The 19,737-nt window shown below is 58.1% G+C and overlaps 1 protein-coding gene across 5 annotated transcripts; it reads right to left on the bottom strand.

Annotated features, from left to right (window-relative positions):
- Positions 1-494: 494 nt before the first annotated feature.
- RIPOR1 (RHO family interacting cell polarization regulator 1) lies at positions 495-19,409 on the bottom strand. Of its 5 annotated transcripts, none has more exons than XM_071084759.1 (22): positions 10,294-10,413; positions 9,339-9,465; positions 9,050-9,202; positions 8,806-8,884; positions 8,126-8,149; positions 7,978-8,031; positions 7,673-7,825; positions 7,515-7,578; positions 7,387-7,430; positions 7,184-7,309; positions 5,946-6,094; positions 5,742-5,871; positions 4,326-5,657; positions 4,121-4,239; positions 2,820-2,952; positions 2,438-2,573; positions 2,150-2,311; positions 1,739-1,897; positions 1,420-1,616; positions 1,248-1,331; positions 1,049-1,139; positions 495-914 (listed from the first exon to the last, which is right to left on the bottom strand). In XM_071084759.1, the coding sequence occupies exons 1-22, from the start codon at positions 10,310-10,312 to the stop codon at positions 817-819; spliced, it is 3,633 nt and encodes a 1,210-aa protein (XP_070940860.1). In that variant the 5' UTR covers positions 10,313-10,413; the 3' UTR covers positions 495-816. The 5 variants fall into 5 exon arrangements, with proteins under 5 accessions (XP_070940860.1, XP_011756123.1, XP_011756120.1 ...); XM_011757821.3 differs by having other exon boundaries at positions 4,121-4,242; positions 10,294-10,412; XM_011757818.3 differs by lacking the exon at positions 10,294-10,413 and adding an exon at positions 19,292-19,409 and having other exon boundaries at positions 4,121-4,242; positions 7,387-7,578.
- Positions 19,410-19,737: the final 328 nt, after the last annotated feature.

The raw sequence follows: 19,737 nt of genomic DNA, 5'->3' as shown, positions 1-19,737 counted from the left end.
CCCCTCTGCAAGGAGCTCCTCTCCCCTGCCACCCAGCCTCAAGGAGCTCCTTCAGCCCCCTCTGCAGAAAGCTGCCCAAGCTGCAGAAGACCCAAACCTGGCATCTGCTGATGCAGATCTGCTGCCCCCTGGTGGGCAGAAGCTCCAGCCACCCCATGCCTCCTTTCCCTTCCTGTTTTTCCTTTCCCTTCCCCTTTGCTCCCAGGCCACAGCCTGGGATTGGCACCCTTTGGTGTTTTCTGGGCCAACTCCAGTTTAGCTCCACCTTGGGCCATAGTTCCCAGGCCCAGGGTAGGCCCCACCTGTCGGCTGAACCACCCTTTTCCCCTGCTCTCTTCTCCAAGCCCAGTTCCAGTCTCTGGGCTTTCTTCCACCTGGATTTCCAGGGCAAGTGCACATGGCACTGTCACAGCTGCAGTGTGGACACACCAGTGTCAGGCAGGGCCGCAGCCAGAGGGTGTTGGAGCAGAGGATCAGGAGTGTACCAGGCCATGTAGGAAAGGCATTTTGCTTTTTTATTTTCTGTAAAACTCTGTAAATAAAATACAAAATCAAGGGATGTGGCTGGGCAGAGGCAGGGTGGCCAAGCCCTGGACACTGATTTGTGGCAAGGGATGTGCTGAGCCTAGGCTGGGAGGCACTTGACTGCAGGCACTGACTCTTCAACCCCAGGGGCAACAGAAGAATATATTAGATTTGCATTGCTAGGAATCTGTGGGGGAGGGGTATCTGGAGCCAGCCCTTACCCTCCCTGCCAGTGCCTGGTGAGCCCTGAAAGTACAGGGAAGGGGCGCCAGGAACCCGTGGGTGAATAGTTTAGAATGCTGTGCTCGCCATGCTGCCAGGACCAAAGATGCGGGGCAGGGCGTCCAGGGACTCCTCTAGCCGTCGATGGGCAGACTGTCCCTCTTCTCCTGTAATGAGTGAGGATGGCGTCAGGGGTGGCCCTAGCCCCATCCCACTCTCCCACCCCTGGCGCCATCTCTCCTACCCCCATCAGCCAAGATGTTCCAGAACTCCACCCATCTCTCCTACCCCCCAGCCTCACCACACTGCTGTAGGCTCTGCCGGGCAGCTTCCCTCACAGCTTCTGTGTCAGTTTGGCAGAGGTACACCAGGGGCTCAATGCCCTCGGGAGCCTGTCAGGGGAGGGAGCATTGAGGTGGGCCCAGGGGAGCAGATGGGAGGGGCTCAGGGGTGGGGGTGCCGGAAGGGGACAGAAGGGTGGGAGGGTTGGCAGGGGTCACCTTGATGCAGCCTAGGGCCAGGCAGCCAGCCACTCGAGTCTGCACGTCCTCATCCTCCAGCTGGTCCAGAAAGCACAGGAGGGCCTGTGGAAGGGTGGGAGGACAGACTTAGCCAGATGCTGGGAGCCCAGGACTCCAGCCCTCGCCCTCAAGGGAGCCCTGTCCGACTCACCCTCTCCCGGAAGGCAGGGCCCAGTGACAGGCTCCGGAGCTGGGTGCTGACAGCAGCCATCACCTTGTTGTTGCCATGGACGAGCAGGGAGCTGAGGGCCCGCAGCCCATCCCTTCGCAGACGCCCCTCGGGCGCCAATCTCAGGGCCTTCAGCACGACAGCCTGGTCATCTGAGTTCAGATTCCGCACCAGTAGCACTGAAAAAAGGGGATATGGTGGGTGGATGGGCAAAGTGGCAGGGTGAGGAGCTCCCGAGGGTGGACTCATGTCCTCAGATCCAAAGAGTCAGGCCACTTTGTGATCAGGGCCACTGCCTCACCCTCCTCGGCAGTCTCGGTCACGTAGGCCTCCATGGTGGGGCTGTCCAAGGTTTCCACAAAACTCCAGAACTGGAAGACCGTGAGCTGCTCTCCAGGCCCTGGCTGGGGCCTTCTGGGCAGCTTCTGCCCCAGGGCATCCTCCAGGAACTTCACACAAACTGCAGAAGGCAATAGCATGGGCCTCAGAGTTTGGGTGAACACAGGTTTTTAGAGGGGAGAGATGCTCCTATCCCAGGCTCAGGTCTAGGGGCCCTCTGTTCAAACCCCACCCATCTGGGTCCTTCTGCTTTAAGGCCCAAGTCTTTGCTGGTCTCCTCGGTGCCCAGTTCTGCGTGGACTGACCTGGCTTCCCCGAGCTTCCTGTCACTGGGAATCTGAGCAAGGGTGGAAGGAGGAGGCAGCCCACTCACCAGCCTCAGCCAAGCCTGGCTGGCGCAGGGAGAGGCGGGCACCATACTGGTTGCAGAAGGTGAGAAGCACCCGCTCCACTGGGCAGAGGAAGCAGCTGAGTCTCTCTGTGCACTGGTCCCAGAAGGTCAAGAAGCCAGGCCGAGAGGCCGAGAACTGCACCACTGTGAGGGCGTGAGGGAAACTGTCAGCAATAGAGCAGGCGGGTGAGTAGAGAGCATGCAGATGGTGGTAGGCTGAGGTAGGAGCTTCAAGGCAGATGGCAGAGCCCCAACCCACTGGGCCTTTACCTTCTTGGGCAGAGCTGGCCGGGATCTCCCACCGCCTGCTGAACTCGCATACTGCCTCCAGCACTCGGGCTTCCCGCAGCAGCCGCTCCAGGGCCCATGCCTCCTGGCATCGCAGAGGCCCAAATGTGCCCAGTTTCTGGAGAATATGGATGGCCAAGTAGCTCAGGCATCAGGGTAGGGCTTGGGAGGATCGTGCTCAGGGACAAGTCCCTCCCCACTGGGGGAGGTTGGGGCTACAGAGTTGGAAGATACTCCACTCAGCAAGGGCCCTGGGGCACTGGGTGTGGCACTCAGAGGAGCTATAGAGGACCAGGATTGAAGGACAGGACTCCCTGGGGTTAGGGGTTACAAGGGAAGGGTGGGGGAACACCATCAGCCTCACCAGCAGGAGGCAACTGCAGTGGTACAGGTGCCGGACCAAGGCAGCGTCCAGAGCTGGACACCCCGTGCTGAGGGGGCGGGCACTGGGTGAGTCAATGCTGTCCTCAGCCCCAGCCTCTGGGCTGCTTGGAGGCCTGAGGGAAAAATGGGGTCAACCACCCCAGAGGCACACATCACCACCTGGTCACCAGGAGGCACACATCACCACCTGGTCACCAGCGTTTATTTTTTTTTTTATTTTTATTTTTATTTTTTTTGAGACGGAGTCTCGCTCTGTCGCCCAGGCTGGAGTGCAGTGGCGCGATCTCGGCTCACTGCAAGCTCCGCCTCCTGGGTTTACGCCATTCTCCTGCCTCAGCCTCCTGAGTAGCTGGGACTACAGGCGCCCGCCACCGCGCCCGGCTAATTTTTTGTATTTTTAGTAGAGACGGGGTTTCACCGTGGTCTCGATCTCCTGACCTTGTGATCCGCCCGCCTTGGCCTCCCAAAGTGCTGGGATTACAGGCGTGAGCCACCGCGCCCAGCCCAGCGTTTATTTTTATTAAGCTTCCCCCATCCCAGAAAGGAAGATGATGATGCACTGACAGCAGACAGTGGGGTAAGTTCGTGGAGGATTTCTAGAAGGAGGAAGGGGCTGGGATCAGCTGGTGGTAGAAGGGATTTCTGGAGTCAGTCTGCTCCATGCTACCTCCAGCTGGGACCACTGGGGATGGCATGGGTAGGAGTAGGCTGCAGGCGGGATAGTTTATGACAAATGGACTGCAAAGGGTGCAGGGCATGGTGCTGTAGCCTGGGCAACAGCAGAGGGAGGAGGGACCTGGCACAACTCTCAACTGGGAACCAGCAAAGGCCACTCCGGGACTGACAGTTGAGGGGCGAGGGCCTCTGGGAGAGTTGGGGTCAAGAAGGAGTGGGGCAGTGCTGGGGTCCCAGGGTGAACTGCGAGGCATTGAGAGAGCTTCTTCAAAGGGCAGGTCCAAGGTGAGGCCAAGGGGAAGAGGAGGGGCTGGAGGCACCCAAGCTGATGGGGCCTGGAAGAGGAGGCAGACATTGCAGAGATGAGGAGGGCGGTCAGAAGCACTGGGGGGATACGTAGGGTTGGAGACATGCGCATGAAGGACATGGGAGGGGTGGACACAGGTGCACCTGCCAGCAACTCAGTCCTCATGTGCTCCACCTGACCCTGCCTCACCTGTCCTCCCCTTTGACTTTCTCCCAATTCACCTGTTCCACCTTCCCCTGGTCCTACCTCACCTTTTCCCTCTCACTGAGCCTCACACCCATCTTGCCTAGCCCCCTCACCTGTCCCCAGGAACATCGTTGTCTTCATCTTCGTCTTCATTGAGGAAGCTGAAGCTCTCCAAGGCATGCTCCACGGTGATGCTGAGACTGGAGGCCCGGCTGCGAGTCAGACCTTGTCTCTGCTGAGGTTGTGAAGGGCGTCAGAGCAGCTGCCGCCCCCTGGCTGCCCTCCCTGGTTGCCCTAGCCCAGCCCAGCCCTCCTCACCATGAGCAGACTCTCTAGTCGGGTCACCTCCTGCTCCAGGCCCTGCAGCTCAGGAAACTGGCCACGGTAGTCATCCAGGGCAGCCATTAGGGCCCCCAGTGCCTCCTCCAGGATCTTGTCCCCAGACCCTCCGGCTGCCCCTGGGACTGGGGTCTGGACAGCCATGGCCAGGCTAAGGTCTGAATGCTGGGGTGCAGGGGTTGGGGGTGAGGGAGTGGGGCTTAGACTCTGAACCATAGACTCTGGGGGATCTGGGGCAGGGCTTGTGAGGGGTTTCCTACTGGAATGGGCAGGACTTGGGTGGGAGGTGCTGGGGGCTATAGGGTCTGCCTGAGTGCAGGAATTGGAGGCTGGGGGACTACAGGGAAGGGAGTCGGTGGCTGGGAGGGTGGGGTCTGAGTGTTTGGAGGGGCTGGAGAGGGTAGCAAGTTCTGGAGAAGTAGAAGGACTTAGATTTATAAGGGTGGGGCTTGTGGCAGTCTGGACTAGGCCCATAGCACTGGGGTTAGGACTTGTAGTGGTGGGAGGTGACATCCTGGTTTTATGGGTGGGACTTGTGGGGGTATGGGTGGGACTTATAGTGGTAGGAGTTGACATCCTGGTTTTATGGGTGGGACTTGTAGGGGTATGGCTTGTGGTAGTCTGGACTGGGCCTATGATATTGACGGTAGGGCCTGTAGTAGTAAGGGTAGAGATTATGGGCTTGTGGGTAGAGCCTGTAGTAGTGTGAGTGAGGGGGCTTTGAATGGCACTACAGGTGGAGCCTGTAGTGGTGTGAGTGGGGCCTGGCAGTTCTGAAGGGCCAGAGTCTGTGGCCTTATGAACTGAGTCTAGGTGTGCAGATGGGGCAGGGTCTGTAGATGTGGGGACAGAGCCTGTTGTACCGAGGGTGGAGCTTGTGGCAGAGTGGCCAGGGTCCAGGGTCGGAGGAACAGGGCTGGGGTGCTCTCCATGGGTGGGAGCTGGGTGTGTAGGTGGGCTAGGTCCCCAGGCTAGGCTTTCTGGGCCAATGGCCTCCACTGAAGCCTCAGCCAAGGCAGCGTCTACACTAGCCTCACTGATGTGGCTAAGAGTCCGACTGTAGGGTGCATGCCCATTTGCCAGGACTGGGGCCACGGCCCCCTCCTCATCCAGGGGACCAGAGCTGGGGGTCTCAGGCCTACGGAAGGCAACTTGGATGGGAAGGAGTTCAGGCTGCTGCACCAGGGGCCTAGGGGCTGATGAGTGGCGGGCAGTGCCTGAGAGCTGTGGGCTGGATGAGTCGTCTGAAGATTCGGATGACAGGGACCATGCTGTCCCATTCTCCAGCTCCTCCTGCCGTCGCAGCATGTTCTGAGAAAGAGGAAAGGGCGTGTCAGAACCACCCCCAGGGAGCCTCTGGGGGATGGCAAGGCCTGGACCTGGGCTATGACTCACATAGAAGGCCTGTTCCCGAAGTGAGGGTGTGTCTGGTGGGCTCTGGCTATAGGTGGAGAAGCGCTTGGTGACTGTGGAGGCCTTGTTGACAGAAGAAGCGGCTGAGGGCTGGTCATCCTTGTCGAAGGGGCTGGGAAGGGAAGAGGCTGTTGGCAGGTGCCACAGCCCTCCTGGCCCTCCCCCGAACCCCTCAGCCCCACCAACCTCCATGTGACTTCCAGGCTGAGCTTGATGGTGCCAAGGTCATTGATATCCACAGCCACAACCTGGGGCAGGGCAGCAAACAGGTCCTTGGTCTCACAGGAGACACTGCCCACAACCACATGGTTGGCCAGGCCCTTCAGTTCTGTCACCTGTAGCCAAGAGTGTATGGTGGGGTCACAAGGGTGCAGGGGCTATGAGATCATGGGCAATCTGAGGTCTGAATTTGCATAGAACTTATAAAATGGTCATGGGAGGCTGAGGCGGGAGGATCACTTAAGGCCAGGAGTTCAAAACCAGCCTGGGCAACATAGCAAGACTGTCTCAAAAAAAAAAAAAAAGGCCAGGCGCGGTGGCTCAAGCCTGTAATCCCAGCACTTTGGGAGGCCGAGACGGGCAGATCACGAGGTCAGGAGATCGAGACCATCCTGGTTAACACGGTGAAACCCCGTCTCTACTAAAAAATACAAAAAACTAGCCGGCCGAGGTGGCGGACGCCTGTAGTCCCAGCTACTCGGGAGGCTGAGGCAGGAGAATGGCGTGAACCCGGGAGGCGGAGCTTGCAGTGAGCTGAGATCTGGCCACTGCACTCCAGCCTGGGTGACAGCGCGAGACTCGGTCTCAAAAAAAAAAAAAAAAAAAAAAAAAAAAAATTCAGCCAGGCATGGTGGTGCACCTGTAGTCCCAGCTACTTGGGAGGCTGAAGTGGGAAGATGGGTTGAGCCCAGGAGTTTGAGGCTGCAGTGAGGTATGATTGCACTGCTGCACTCCAGCCTGGGTGACAGAGTAAGACCTGCTATCTCCTAGATAGATAGATAGATAGATAGATAGATAGATAGATAGATAGATAGATAGATAGATAGATAGATAGATAGATAGATAGATAGATGGATGCTCATGGAGCCATTGATGCTTGAAGCAGCCTGGGAGCATGGGAATCACAGAGGTCTGCATGGTAGGGTCACTGAGGTCATGGAGGTCACAGCCTCATGGGAGCTTAGGAGGCCAAATATTCACAGGGTCAAAAGATCATGAGGAGGTCACAGGGTCAGGAGGCCATGATGTCCTAAGAGTCACAAAGATTGTTCCTCTCAGGGCCACAGAGATCATGAAGGTCATGGGATATCTTCCCAGGGCTATGGAGCCATGAGGGGATTACAGGAGTAAGGGACTCAGGGTAATGGGGGTCACAAGGGGTTCACAGGACCATGGTGGCCTGTTGTCCTGGGCAGAGACATCACCTTGATAGACAGAAATTCCGTGAGCAGTGGGAGAAAGATGGTTTCTTCACTGTCCCACACCTGCTTTCCACTACCCTCAATTCGGCCCCGTAGTTTCCAGCGCTGACGCCCATATTTCATGCAGATCTGGGGGAACAGGCGGGATGAGGCAGCCTAAGTGTTGGGACCCTACCAACCCAGCCTTTCCCTGTACATTCTCATACCTCATATTGATCGCCTACACACAGCCTGGCAAAGCCAGCCAGCCCTGGGAGTTGGTGGAGAAGGGGAGAAGTTGGTGAGCCATAAGCATACTTCCTCCGGCCCCCCGCCTGCCCCCACAACTCAGTACCTTTCATTCGGAGATGAAACTCGCCCAGCTGTGCCTCCAGCTCGCTCTCCAGCAGACACATGCTCTGGGAGGGAAGGGCAGGGACAGGAGGGGGTCAAGAGCCAGCCACTAGCCCTGCCACACCCTGTGCCTCTGCTTTGTGGGCACCCATCCCTCACCTCCGTGTACTCGCGATGCCCCCGAGTGGCCTCTGCTAGGCTGTCCCGGGCCTCTCGGCTCCCCGGGGACCCAGTGGTGTAGGCACGGACCATGTTGTAGGCACCATCCCGGAGACGCCGCTGGACACAGTATGCCTCATACAGCTCGTCGATCTGGGAAGGTGAGTGGCGTGACAGTAGGGGGACTGAGACTCACCTCTGGGTTTACTCACCTTTGGGGTTGTTCACCCTGGGCCTGGCACTGCCCCTCTTCTCCCTATGATATCCAACCCCCCACCCACCCTGCACACATGCTGCACTCGTACCTTGCTGGCATGGAACTCCAGTCGTCGCAGGAAGCGTTCAATGGACTTGACTTGCTGGAGAAGAGGTGGGTCAGGAGGGGCCTGAGGCCCAGGGCCCTTACCCTCCCTGTGAGCCAACCCCTTCCAGTACCATTCCAAGCATACTCACCTTGTCCAGATCATACAGGAAGCCCTGCAGGGAGTGGGGAGAAGGGGCAAATATTTAGGAGGGATGAGGAGGACTCCAGCAGAGGCACTCAGACTCATCACAGCTCCCCTCTCTCACACCACAGTCCACAAGCACTCCCATCACAGTAGCAACTGATGCCCCTTCATGCTGGCCTAGCCCTTGGTGGATGCTGGTAGCACAGATCTGGTCCCTTCAACCCCCTCCAGGACCTCTCCCCACACCTCTTCCCTGGGATTCCTTTTCCTGCAGGCCCCTGGAGAGAGCTCTGTGCTTCCTTGGACAAGGTTCCCTCTGCAGGGGAACTCCCATCAAGACCCAGCAGAAGTGTTCCCTCCTCCGGGAAGCCCGTCTTCCCAAGAAGCACCATGCAGCAGTACCACTGCTCAATACCAATGGCAGCAGAATCTCCTGCTGTCCATGTCTGTAGGGGTCCCACCTACCCCACTGGAAGCTCCTGGAGCAGGTACTGAGCCCCAAGCAGAAAGTATGCACAGCAAAGTTTGGGAATAGAAAAGCCCTCAGCCTTTCTTGATATCCCCTTTTCTACTCACACCTGAACCAGATCACTTCAGAAAATAACCCAGATATCACCCAGGGCTGGCATTGCCCAGCCCTCCACACCAAAGAGGCAAAGGGCATCCCTACCTCCCGCCACTCACCAAGCGGGAATTCCTCTTGGACTCCCTTATCTGGCCCTGGAGTTTCTCCTGCTCCTGCTGGTGCACTTCCAAGTAGGCCCTGAGGAAAGGGGCGACCACAAGAATGAACTCGGTTCTCCAGCCTCATGCTGCCCAGGGTGCAGACAGCAGGGAGAGGGCATGGGGCTGGAGAAGGTTCCCGCTAGCAGGAGGCGGACTTGGGAAGGGATCCCGGGACAGGGCTGGGAAGAGAGGAGCTGCTCACGTCAGGCCCCGCTTCAGCGCCGCATACACCAGGTCCAGCCGCTCGGGTTGCGGCACCTTGGCGGCTGGATGAGCCATGGAAAACATCCTGGACACTCGGGAGAGCGCGGGGGGCTTCCGTGGGGGCCCTGGCGGGCTGAAGACCGGGAAGCTCCTGAAGGAGAGGCTGTCCTCAGAGGAGAGCAGAAGTCCCCCCAGACCCTCACTACGCACCCCCAGATCCTCACTAGCGCCCAGTCCCAGCCCCATCTGACGCCCTTTGACCCCACCAACCCTGCGAGGCCGCGTACCTGGGCCCCCGCTCGTGGCTGCCGAGGACGCCTGCGAAGGACTGGCTCCTACTGACCCGGGCGCTGAGCAGGCGGCGCTGCGGCCGCACCGACAGGGACATCATAGAGTGAGTCCGCGCGGGGCTCCCTGCGGGGGATGGGGGGGGATGTCCAGTACCAGTCGGATCCCCGAAGCCCTCTCCCCACAGCTGGAATCCAGGGCTGGCGCAGGTCTTTCCTGTCGCTAGGCACAGCTTTCCCAGCGGGCTCCGGCCGGGTCCTCCTAGTCCCGCCGACCCGGGCGCTAATGACAGGCCAGCCGCAGGCGACTCGGTCTCGGACTCAGCGTGGCCTCGGCTCGGGCCCCACTTCCTGCCGAGGTGCGGGCTCCGCCCGCCGCGGGGCAGGAAGGGGGGTCGCGCGGGGACCCTCCTCTGGCTGGGAAGGGGCAGGAAAGAGGCGGCTCGCGGGAAGAATGTGCGGAAGCGCCTGTTTACCCGGGGGCGGGGCGGCCTCCCCAGCCCTGCCCCCGACGCCCCCCTCCAGGGCACCCGGAGCTCGGGCGCCCCCACCCCGGGAGGCCGAGGAGGTCACGGGGCGGGGCAGGGCGCACGCTCGGAGCTCTGCGGAGCTGCCCGACAGGCCCAGCCGGTGCGGGTTTGTTGCCTGCCCCCTGCCCGCCAGCGTGACCTGCTCCCCCCAGCCCCCACCGGCCCCGGCGTCCCGGCGCCCTCCCGGCCGGGGGATTCCCAGAGCTGGGCGCGATGCCGAGAAGGGCCCCGCCCCCTCCTCTTTCATGCGGCTCCCACCTGGAAACTGAGTCACGGACGTGCGCCTCCACCCCGGCCTCGGCGGGGAGAGCTCCTCGGCAGACCCCCACCCCGCTTCGGCGAAACACGCACTCCTGGGCCCCGAACCCGGCCTGTGCCCCCTGGGGCCAGTCCCTGAGCTTTCGAAGCCCCGAGCCGGGTCCTACCTCTCTTCTTGGTGTTCATGGTGGGTCCGGGACGGCCCCCGACCCGCGCTCGCCCACCGCGGACCCTGCAGCCCTGGCCACTTGGAGCCGCCCGGCTGGGCTCGCGGCTCGCTCCCAGCGGCTCTGGCTCGGCTTCGGCTCCTCCCGGCGCCGCCCCCCGCCCAGTTCCTGCCGCCTGACTCAGCCCGCCTGGATGGGGCGGAACCGGTGACTGGGGTTCCCCTCGGGGAGGGGACCGACGGGGGAGTGGGGGGTCTTCTCGGCTGGGGTCAATAATGTGCGTAAAGGGATTTGAGCATGGGGATGAATATGGAGGGATAGAATGAAGGCGCTAAGTGGAGGAAGTATCGGACATTAGAGTAGGGGCCTTAAAGAGTCGCTGTTGAGGCCGGGCGCAGTGGCTCACGCCTGTAATCCCAGCACTTTGGGAGGCTGAGGCGGGCGGATCACGAGGTCAGGAGTTCGAGACCAGCCTGGCCAACATGACAAAACCCCCATCTCTATTAAAAATACAAAAATTAGCCAGGCACGAAGGCGCACACCTGTAATCTCAGCTACTCAGGAGGCTGAGGCAGGAGAATCGCTTGAACCCGGGAGGTGGCGCCACTGCACTCCAGCCTGGGCGACAGAGCAATACTCCATTCCCCCCAAAAAAAGAGTTGCTGTTGAGCAGTGCTAAGGCTGAACACACAGAGGGCTGACAGCTGGGGTTCTAAGTGTGCGAAGATGGATAGTAGGGGGCTGAAGAGTGGAAGGATGGGCCAAGGGTGCTGATTGGAGGGGCTGTGCCAATGGAGGGAGGAGAGTTAGGACACTGATCACCAGGGGACTGGGAGGCTGAGAAGAGAGGCTGAAAGTGTGGGACTAGATCCACCCCATAGTGTGTGCTGCTGCGCCAAGAGGGATGCAGAGAAGGAACTGGATGCAGAGTCCCACAGCCCTATGCACCACCCCACCCCTACTCCCACAGAGTGAGTGCTCAGTCTGAGCACTCCCCTCCTCCCAGGACCCAGGGGAAAGGATCAGGTCCGGCTGCCAGCCAGGGCCTCCTCCCTAGTCAAGCTGCATCCTAGGCTAATGTCCCATTCTTACTGCCCCCAGCTCACATGGGCCTCTCAGCTTCTGCGTTCCCATCCTGATCCCCATCCCCAGTGTCTCTTTGTTTTTTTTTTTGGAGACAGAGTCTCGTGCTATCACCCAGACTGTAGTGCAGTGGCACGATCTCGGCTCACTGCAACCTCCGCCTCTCAGATTTAAACGATTCTCCTGCCTCAGGCTCCCAAGTAGCTGGTATTACAAGCACCCACCACTATGCCCGGCTAATGTTTGTATTTTTAGTAGAGACTGGGTTTCACCATGTTGGCCAGTCTGGTCTCGAACTCCTGACCTCAAGTGATCAGCCTGCCTCATTCTCCCAAAGTGCTGGGATTACAGGCATGAGCCACCACGCCCAGCCTATCTCTTCTTTGAATATCCCATGTCCACCTCTAGCCTGGATAGATGCCACCATGCCCATCCCTCCCCTGACCTTGGAGGGGCTGGATGCTCCCCCATCCCATAAACACTCTTCCTCCTTGAGGCTCAATTCTCCCATACTGTGCTTACTTTCTCCCCAAGAGTCTGGGTTGGGCCCAGGGGTCTGCATTTCCACAAGTTCCCCCTCCCCCCGACAGATTCAGGTGCAAGAGGTCCAGGGACCTCAGTTTGAGACATGTTATTCTCCCCTCCTCCTTGAAGCCGAAGCCTGGGTACCCTGCACCCTACACTGGTGACCTGTGCATTTCCATGGATTGCCTGCTTAAAACTGGCCTCTCTGCTCCCTTCAGCCATCCCCAGCCTTATCACCTGCCTTTGGAATGCCCCTTTCCTAAACCACAACCACACTGATACAACCCTCAGGCTTTCCATCACCCCCACCTCAGCTGCTTTTTACCTGAGACCTCTGGCCCCTCGAGCTCTCGCTCATTTATTCACCTGTTCACTGAATGGCAACCCTGTGCCAAGCATGTGCCAGTCACTGGAGATACAGCCCAGAATTTCACAGACACCACCCTGTGCAGAGCTCACACAGTCCGCCTCTGCTTTCTTTTTTTCTGCCAGCTCCCTCCTACCTTCTCTTCCCTACCTTCGCTGCATAGCCTCCTCCCCAGCCTGGATTCACAGCCACCATCCCATCACTCGCCTGCTGCAAGTATCCTCAGCACTGCCTGCCTTTCTCCCAGCTGGTAGAAACCAGCCCTGGGGAACCCAACTCCTGGTCTTCTCTACACCTGCACACAGGTTGGCAGGAGTTGCCAGAGGTCTTGGCACAGCAGCCTGGCTGGAATCACAGAGCAATCCTCAACCTTGGCCAAGCCCTCACCACCCACCTGGCAAATCCTCAAGTGTGACTCTAGTCTTCTTTCTCCTTTTGGGGTGTTTCAGACTTTCTCCACAAGTCTCAGACAAGCTCAAGTCACTCCCACATGAAAAATAAAAATGGGCTGGGTGCAGTGGCTCATGCCTGTAATCCCAACACTTTGGGAGGCAGAGGCAGGTGGATCACTTGAGGTCAGGAGTTCGAGACCAGCTTGGCCAACATGGTGAAACCCCATCTCTGCTAAAAATACAAAAATTAGCTGGGCGTGGTTGTGCGCACCTATAGTGCCAGCTACCTGGGAGGCTGAGGCAGGAGAATCGCTTGAACCTGGGATGCAGAGGCTGCATAGAGCTGATATTGTGCCACTGCACTCCAGGCTGGGTGACAGAGCGGGAGTCTGTCTCAAAAAAGAAAAAAAGAAAACCCTGGAAACTGTCCAGATACCTGTCAATGAATAATGGAATTACCACACAGCAAAAAGAATGAAAAATACACGGTGACATGCAACAATATGGGTGAATCTGAGAGCAAACCCAAGAGAGGACGAATGTATGATCCCCTTGATAATGAAGTTCAAAAGCAAGCAAACTAATCTATCGTGATAGAAGTTAGCCTGGGAGTCTTCCTCCAGGTGTTGTGACTGAAGGGGCCACAATGAGTCTTCCAGGATGCTGGTAATGTCCTATTTCCTGCTCTGGGTTAAATTTCCTGATCCTATATGAGTGTGCTCTCTTATGAAAATGTACAGGCCGGGCGCGGTGGCTCAAGCCTGTAATCCCAGCACTTTGGGAGGCCGAGACGGGCGGATCACGAGGTCAGGAGATCGAGACCATCCTGGCTAACATGGTGAAACCCCGTCTCTACTAAAAAATACAAAAAAAACTAGCCGGGCGAGGTGGCGGGCGCCTGTAGTCCCAGCTACTCGGGAGGCTGAGAAAGGAGAATGGCGTAAACCCGGGAGGCGGAGCTTGCAGTGAGCTGAGATCCGGCCACTGCACTCCAGCCTGGGAGACAGAGCGAAACTCCGCCTCAAAAAAAAAAAAAAAAGAAAATGTACAGAGTTGTACACTTAGGACATACACACTTTTTGTGTGCCTATTATATTTCAATGTAAAATTGGTTATAAATAATTACAAAATGTTGGGCCAGTGCGGTGGCTCACGCCTGTAATCCCAGCACTTTGGGAGGCTGAGGCAGGTGGATCACTCAAGGCTAGGAGTTTGAGACCAGCCTGGCCAACATGGTGAAACCCTGACTCTATTAAAATACAAAAATTAGCCAGGCGTGGTGGCACGGCCTGTAGTCCCAGCTACTCGGGAGGCTGAGGCAGGTGGATCACTCAAGGCTAGGAGTTTGAGACCAGCCTGGCCAACATGGTGAAACCCTGACTCTATTAAAAATACAAAAATTAGCCAGGCGTGGTGGCACGGCCTGTAGTCCCAGCTACTCGGGAGGCTGAGGCATGAGAATTGCTGAACCCAGGAGGCAGAGGTTTTAGTGAGCCAAGATCGCACTGTACTACAACCTGGGTGACAGAGCAAGATTCTTTCTTAAAAAAAAAAAAAAAAATTACAAAAAAGAAATGACTCAGCCCAGTGCAGCGACTCATGCCTATAATCCTAGTACTTTGGGAGGCCGAGGCAGGTGGATCACCTGAAGTAAGGAATTCGAGACCAGCCTGACCAACTTGGTGAAACCCCGTCTCTACTAAAAAAAAAAAAAAAAAAAAAAAAAATTAACCAGCATGGTAGTGCATGACTATAATCCCAATTACTCAGAAGGCTGAGGCAGGAGAATTGCTTGAACCCGGGAGGTGGGGGTTGCAGTGAGCCAAGATGGCACCATTGCACTCCAGCCTGGGAGACAAGAGCAAAAGTCTGTCTCAAAAAAAAAAAAAAAAAAAAAGGCTGCCCTGTGGACCTTCTGTCTTTCTCTAGCTACCGAATTCCTTATTCCATCTCTCTCCTCTCCTTTCAAAGCCAAGTGTCTTGAAGAGATGTCTACCTGCATTTTCTCACTACACCCGCCTGCTCCTCTTCCCACCCTGGTCCAGTTTTTGTACCCACCATTCCCCTGACTAGTCTGGACAAGGTCACCAGTGACCTCCCTTTTGCTGAACCCAGTGCCCATGTTTCATCCTTATCCTGCTTGATCTCAGCAAAACTTTGGACTTCGTGGCTCCTCTCCTCTTCTTTAAGCCCTTCCTTCCCCTGAATTTCAACAGGCAATACACTGGTTTTCTATCTACCTCTCTGGCTGCATATCTTACTTTCCCACAGAGGCCCCTTCTCTCCCCGCATCCCTGAAAGGGCCTTATCCTCCCTGCCCTTGGGCTGTGCACAGCTCCTGCAGCTCAATGCCATCTAAATGTTGCCAGCTTCCTTATCTCTCCTTCACCCAAGCCACTCTTCTGAGCACCAGGCCTCTGTATCCAACTGCCCGCTTGCTGCCTCCCCAGATGCTGAGTGCACTGTCACAGTGCATGCTGGGTTTCAGGTTCCCAAACCAAATTCACCACTTTCCACCTGATTCTTCTCAGTCTCAACTTCTCCATGACACCTCACCATCTATGTACCCCGTTGTTCAAGACAGAAACTAGGAGTCATCCTGGATGTCTCAGTTAGCCTCCTTGGCCACTCAGTCATCCCCTCCTGCCAGGTCTGGCTCTTAAATCTCTCTGCAATCTGCCACCTCACCTCTACCCCTATAGCCATAATTCAGGTCCAAGCCATCACCAACTCTCCCCTCGAGCCCTACAGCTGGGCCTCTGATGAGTTAGAACCTTCCGGAGGGGCTCCCTGTCTCCACTCTAACCTGCAATCATCCATTCGTTATTCAGTAACAACACTGACCTTAAAATTCTAGCCACTTGGCAGTGCCAAAAACTGTCCTTTATTGAGAGCATTCTATATGCCAGGCATTGAGCTTAGCAAACATCATCTCATTTAATCCTGGCAACAGCCTTATGGGGGTAAGTCCTATTAGCCCCACTTCACATTTGAGAAACCTGAGGTTAACTGTGTGACCTTGGGCAAGACACTTATTCAGCCTTTTGGGCTTCAGACACCCATCTGTAAAAAGAGGACAATAATAATAATAACAACAGCTATTTCCCAAGGCTGCTGGGAGGATGAAATGAGATCTCCTCTCATGAGAGTGTCCCTCTATAGGAAGTGTTTGGGGAAGGGAGAATTGTATGTGGGGTAGGGATGTTGAGGTAGACTCACTACCTAACTTTTTTTTTTTTTTTGAGACGGAGTCTCGCTCTGTCACCCAGGCTGGAGTGCAGTGGCCGGATCTCAGCTTACTGCAAGGCGCCCACCACCGCACCTGGCTAGTTTTTTTTGTATTTTTTAGTAGAGACGGGGTTTCACCGTGTTAGTCAGGATGGTCTCGATCTCCTGACCTCGTGATCCGCCCGTCTCGGCCTCCCAAAGTGCTGGGATTACAGGCTTGAGCTACTGCGCCCAGCCTTTTTCTTTTTTTTTTTTTTTAGACAAGGTCTCACTCTGTCACCTAGGTCTCAGTGCAGTGGTGCATTCATAGCTCACTGCAGCCTTAAACTCCTAGGCTCAAGCGATCTTACTGCCTTAGCCTCCCAAGTAGCTGGAACCACAGGCATATACCACCATGCTTAGCTAACATCTCACTGTGAACACACAACAAATACTAACTGCGGTTATTTTTAACAGTCACACAGCTAGTAAGTGGCAAGACCGTGATTCAAACCCAGGCTGTCTGACCCCAGGACTCTAAATCTTTAATATCACTCTATTCAGACTGATGTGAAATAGCCACAGCCACTCTTGTCCCAGGAAAAAAGACTGGACTCTCTAACATGACCCACAAGGCCCTTCAGGATATGTCCTGTCCCTCACATTCTTTCAACCACTCCTCCCCTCCCAGTCCCCTGCTTTCTCTGTTCCAGCAACTGAGACCCTCTCTCAGTATCTGCAAAGTTCTTCAGACTGTGACCAGCAGCCCCCATCACTCCTATTCCTTCTTCCCACTACTCAGCCCCAAGTCCCTCTCCTTCCTCAAGTCTACCCTATGACTTCTTCCTCCAGTAAGCAGGCCCTGGGTTGGTTCCCCCTTTTTGGCTTCCTCCCTCTGAACCCCAAAACCACATAACCCAGTTGTCAGTTCTCCTTTAGGGCCTGTCTTCCCACCAGACTGAACCTTGTGAGGCCTGGGGCATATCTGCTTGGCTCACTATAGCACTCTGGAGGCCCTGTAGCACCTGGGAGATGAAGGAGGGGGAGCAGTGGGGGAAATTGGGCTGCCTAGACACAGGAACAGCAGGTCCTGAGCTGTTTGTTGGTGGGGAGGATTTCAAGTCTGTGTCCACCCCAACTCCCTTACCCCACATACAGTCAGTCTCCCTTCCCACTGACTGATGGTATCATATACCATCAGCAAGTGGGGCTCTGCTCCCTGGGATGATGCACCGTGGGGGTCCCCTGGGATTCTGGACTTGGAAAAGGCTGACTGTTCCATCAGTTTTCTCTCTCTGGTTGGCCCTCTGCTGCCACCATCCCCCGAGTCCCATAGGAACCAGGATGTCTAACTGTTGGTACAAATGACCCTCAGAATGTCCATCTGAGTGACCGCTTCGGGAGATGGGTGGGCAGGACTGCCCTTGCTGGGTAGGGAAAGAGCTGAACCCCTTGAGCTAAGGCAGAAGGGCCACCTCAACTGGTGGGGGACTGGCTGATAAGAGCCAGGGGACTCTCTGGGCTCATGTCAGCCCTATAGTCTGTTCCCAAGATGGGAAATAACCCAGATCCAAGGTTCCAAAGGGGCTTGCAGCACAGCCAGGTCAGGATGGCTGTGAGTGGAGTCCTGACCTGTGCGCATGGCCCCAGATCCTGCAGCCCCACTATACTTCCTACACGCCAAGCCTGGCACACCTGGATGCAGGGGAATATCCCACCACCTGGGCTGCCCAGCTTAGCACTGTGCCAGGCCAGCCGCCTCTCTGGGAGTCCCCAGGTCTAGCCCCGCTCCGCCCCGGGGCCGCTCCGACCGAGGTAAACAGAGGCTAAAAATAACCTGGGCAAGGGGGGCTGCAAGGGAGAAGGGGGTCCCCTCTGAGCCTGCCCCTGTCTCCATGGCAACTGCCCCCAAACCTGGCGGCTGACGTCATCTCACAGCTGCCCAATCGTATAGGAGGGAGAGGGAGCGGTGCAGCCCCGGACCCCCCACCCCGGAACCGGGCGGAGGCTGTTGGGTGGCCTCACTTCCTGCCGGCCCCCTCCCTGGTCAGCTGGTTACATTCCCTGGCCGTGTGCTGGGAGCCGGGCGGCCTCCCCCGGGCCGGGCCGGGTCAGGGCTGAGTCCGAGCAGCGGTGGCAGAGGGGCCGCCGTGACTCACCCGCGCCCTCCCTGCCCGCTTCTCCCCAGCAGGACCCAGCCCGGAGTCCTGAGTCCTCCCCTCACCCACACCCAAACCCAGATCCCTGGGACTGCTCACCTTGCTCCTCTCTCCCGCCGTAGTCACAGGACCCAAGCCGGGGAGGGGGATGGAAGAAGGAGCTATGCCAGTCCTCCTTGTCCCGCTGGAGTATTTTGTACCTCAGTCCCCAATTAACATCCCTCCCGTCCTTCTAATACCACGGAGGTGGGTGTCGCAGAGGCAAGGACTCAGATCTAATCCCCGCTTCTCCCAAACCAGCTGTGTGACCTTGAGAATACTACTAACCTCTCTGGGCCTGTTTCTGCATCTGCCAGATGGTCATAACCCTCCTCAGAAGCTGTGCCTTGGCCGAAAGCGGCAGGCCCAGGGCGCGGCCCCGCAGATGGCAGCCAGGGCACAAGGATTGTTACATGAGGCTGCCCACAGTAGGTGCTGGGGCGGCCAGCCTGGACACGCGTTAGAACTGGCTGGGGAGGGTCGGTAGGGGAGGTGGGACTCAGGCCTCACCCTGGAGAGGAGGACAAAGGGTGCTGAAGCTGGATTGAATCCGACCTCTAGCCCTGGTGAGCAGCCCCTTGCCCAAACCAGTTCTGCAGAGTGCCCAGGCCCGGCTGTTGCAGGGACCTCGCACCAGCCTCCATTTCCAGGGAAAAGCTCTATTCCCCCACCAGGACAATCCTCTCCGGCTTCGGCTACGCCAGGTTTGGGCGGAGAACCCGGCTCCAGCCCAGGCTCGGTCACCTCGCGGCCGGCCACAAAGCCGCTTAGGCCGGCCCCTAGAGCTAGGAGGATTAGCTCAGCTCGTAGGCCTGCCCGCACCCTTCGTCGCCCCCTCCCCATTTCCAGCCCAGCCTCCCCTGCGGCGAAGGCAGCAAAGGCTCCCGGGGAGCGCGCGTGCCAGGGCCCAGGCCGGAGCCTTGAGCCCGCGCTCCGGCCTGGCCCACCCCAGCGCCCTGGGGCACCGGCTGCCAGGGCCTTGCCGTGGGAGGAAGGCGGCAGCGCCAGGCGCTGCAGGCCCGGAGGCGGCGGCTTTTGTGGGAGAAGTTCTCCGCGCCCGGGGAAGGCAGGAAAGACACGGCGCGGTCGGGGTCGGATGGATGGGGTGAGGCGGGACAGAGCCGCAGATTCCGGACCCACCGGGCGGCGCCAGCAGGGGAGGCACCAGAACCTCCGCGCCTGCCCCCCGCCCGGCTTGCAGCCCCGGAAACGGTGCGGACACTCACATGGCTGCGCTGGGCTGCGCGGACCTCGCGCTGTCCTTGCGCTCGGAGGTGCCCGGCCTGGTCGCACCGCAGCTGCCGCTGTCGCCGCCGCCGGCGCCCGCCCTCCCTCCGCCCGCCGCCCCGCTGCCCCTCCCCTGGCCCGCCGGGCCCCACCCCCCTGCGCTCCCGCGGCTCCCGCACCCCTGGAGACGCCCAGGGCTCGCTCCGCCCTCTCGGGTAACGGGGCAGGCCGGTGGCCCATGCAGCCCACCAGCTTGCAGGGAGGGCAGACCCTGGGGACGTGAGGGCGGCTTTCTGGGAACCTCACGCAGACCCTAAAACGGGGAGCGCCAGGGAGCCCCGCCTGCTTGTCCCCTCCCCAGATCCCTCGGGCTCTGGAGACCTTGCGGGCCCCCTGTCTGTGGCCACCTGAAACAGGTCCTGGAGCTGCTACTGCTGGCTTAGGT

This window comes from Macaca nemestrina, chromosome 18 (assembly GCF_043159975.1).
Source record: "Macaca nemestrina isolate mMacNem1 chromosome 18, mMacNem.hap1, whole genome shotgun sequence".
NCBI lineage: Eukaryota > Metazoa > Chordata > Mammalia > Primates > Cercopithecidae > Macaca > Macaca nemestrina.
The sequence above is the reverse complement of the archived record's forward strand: the minus strand, read 5'-3'. Positions and strand labels throughout refer to the sequence as shown.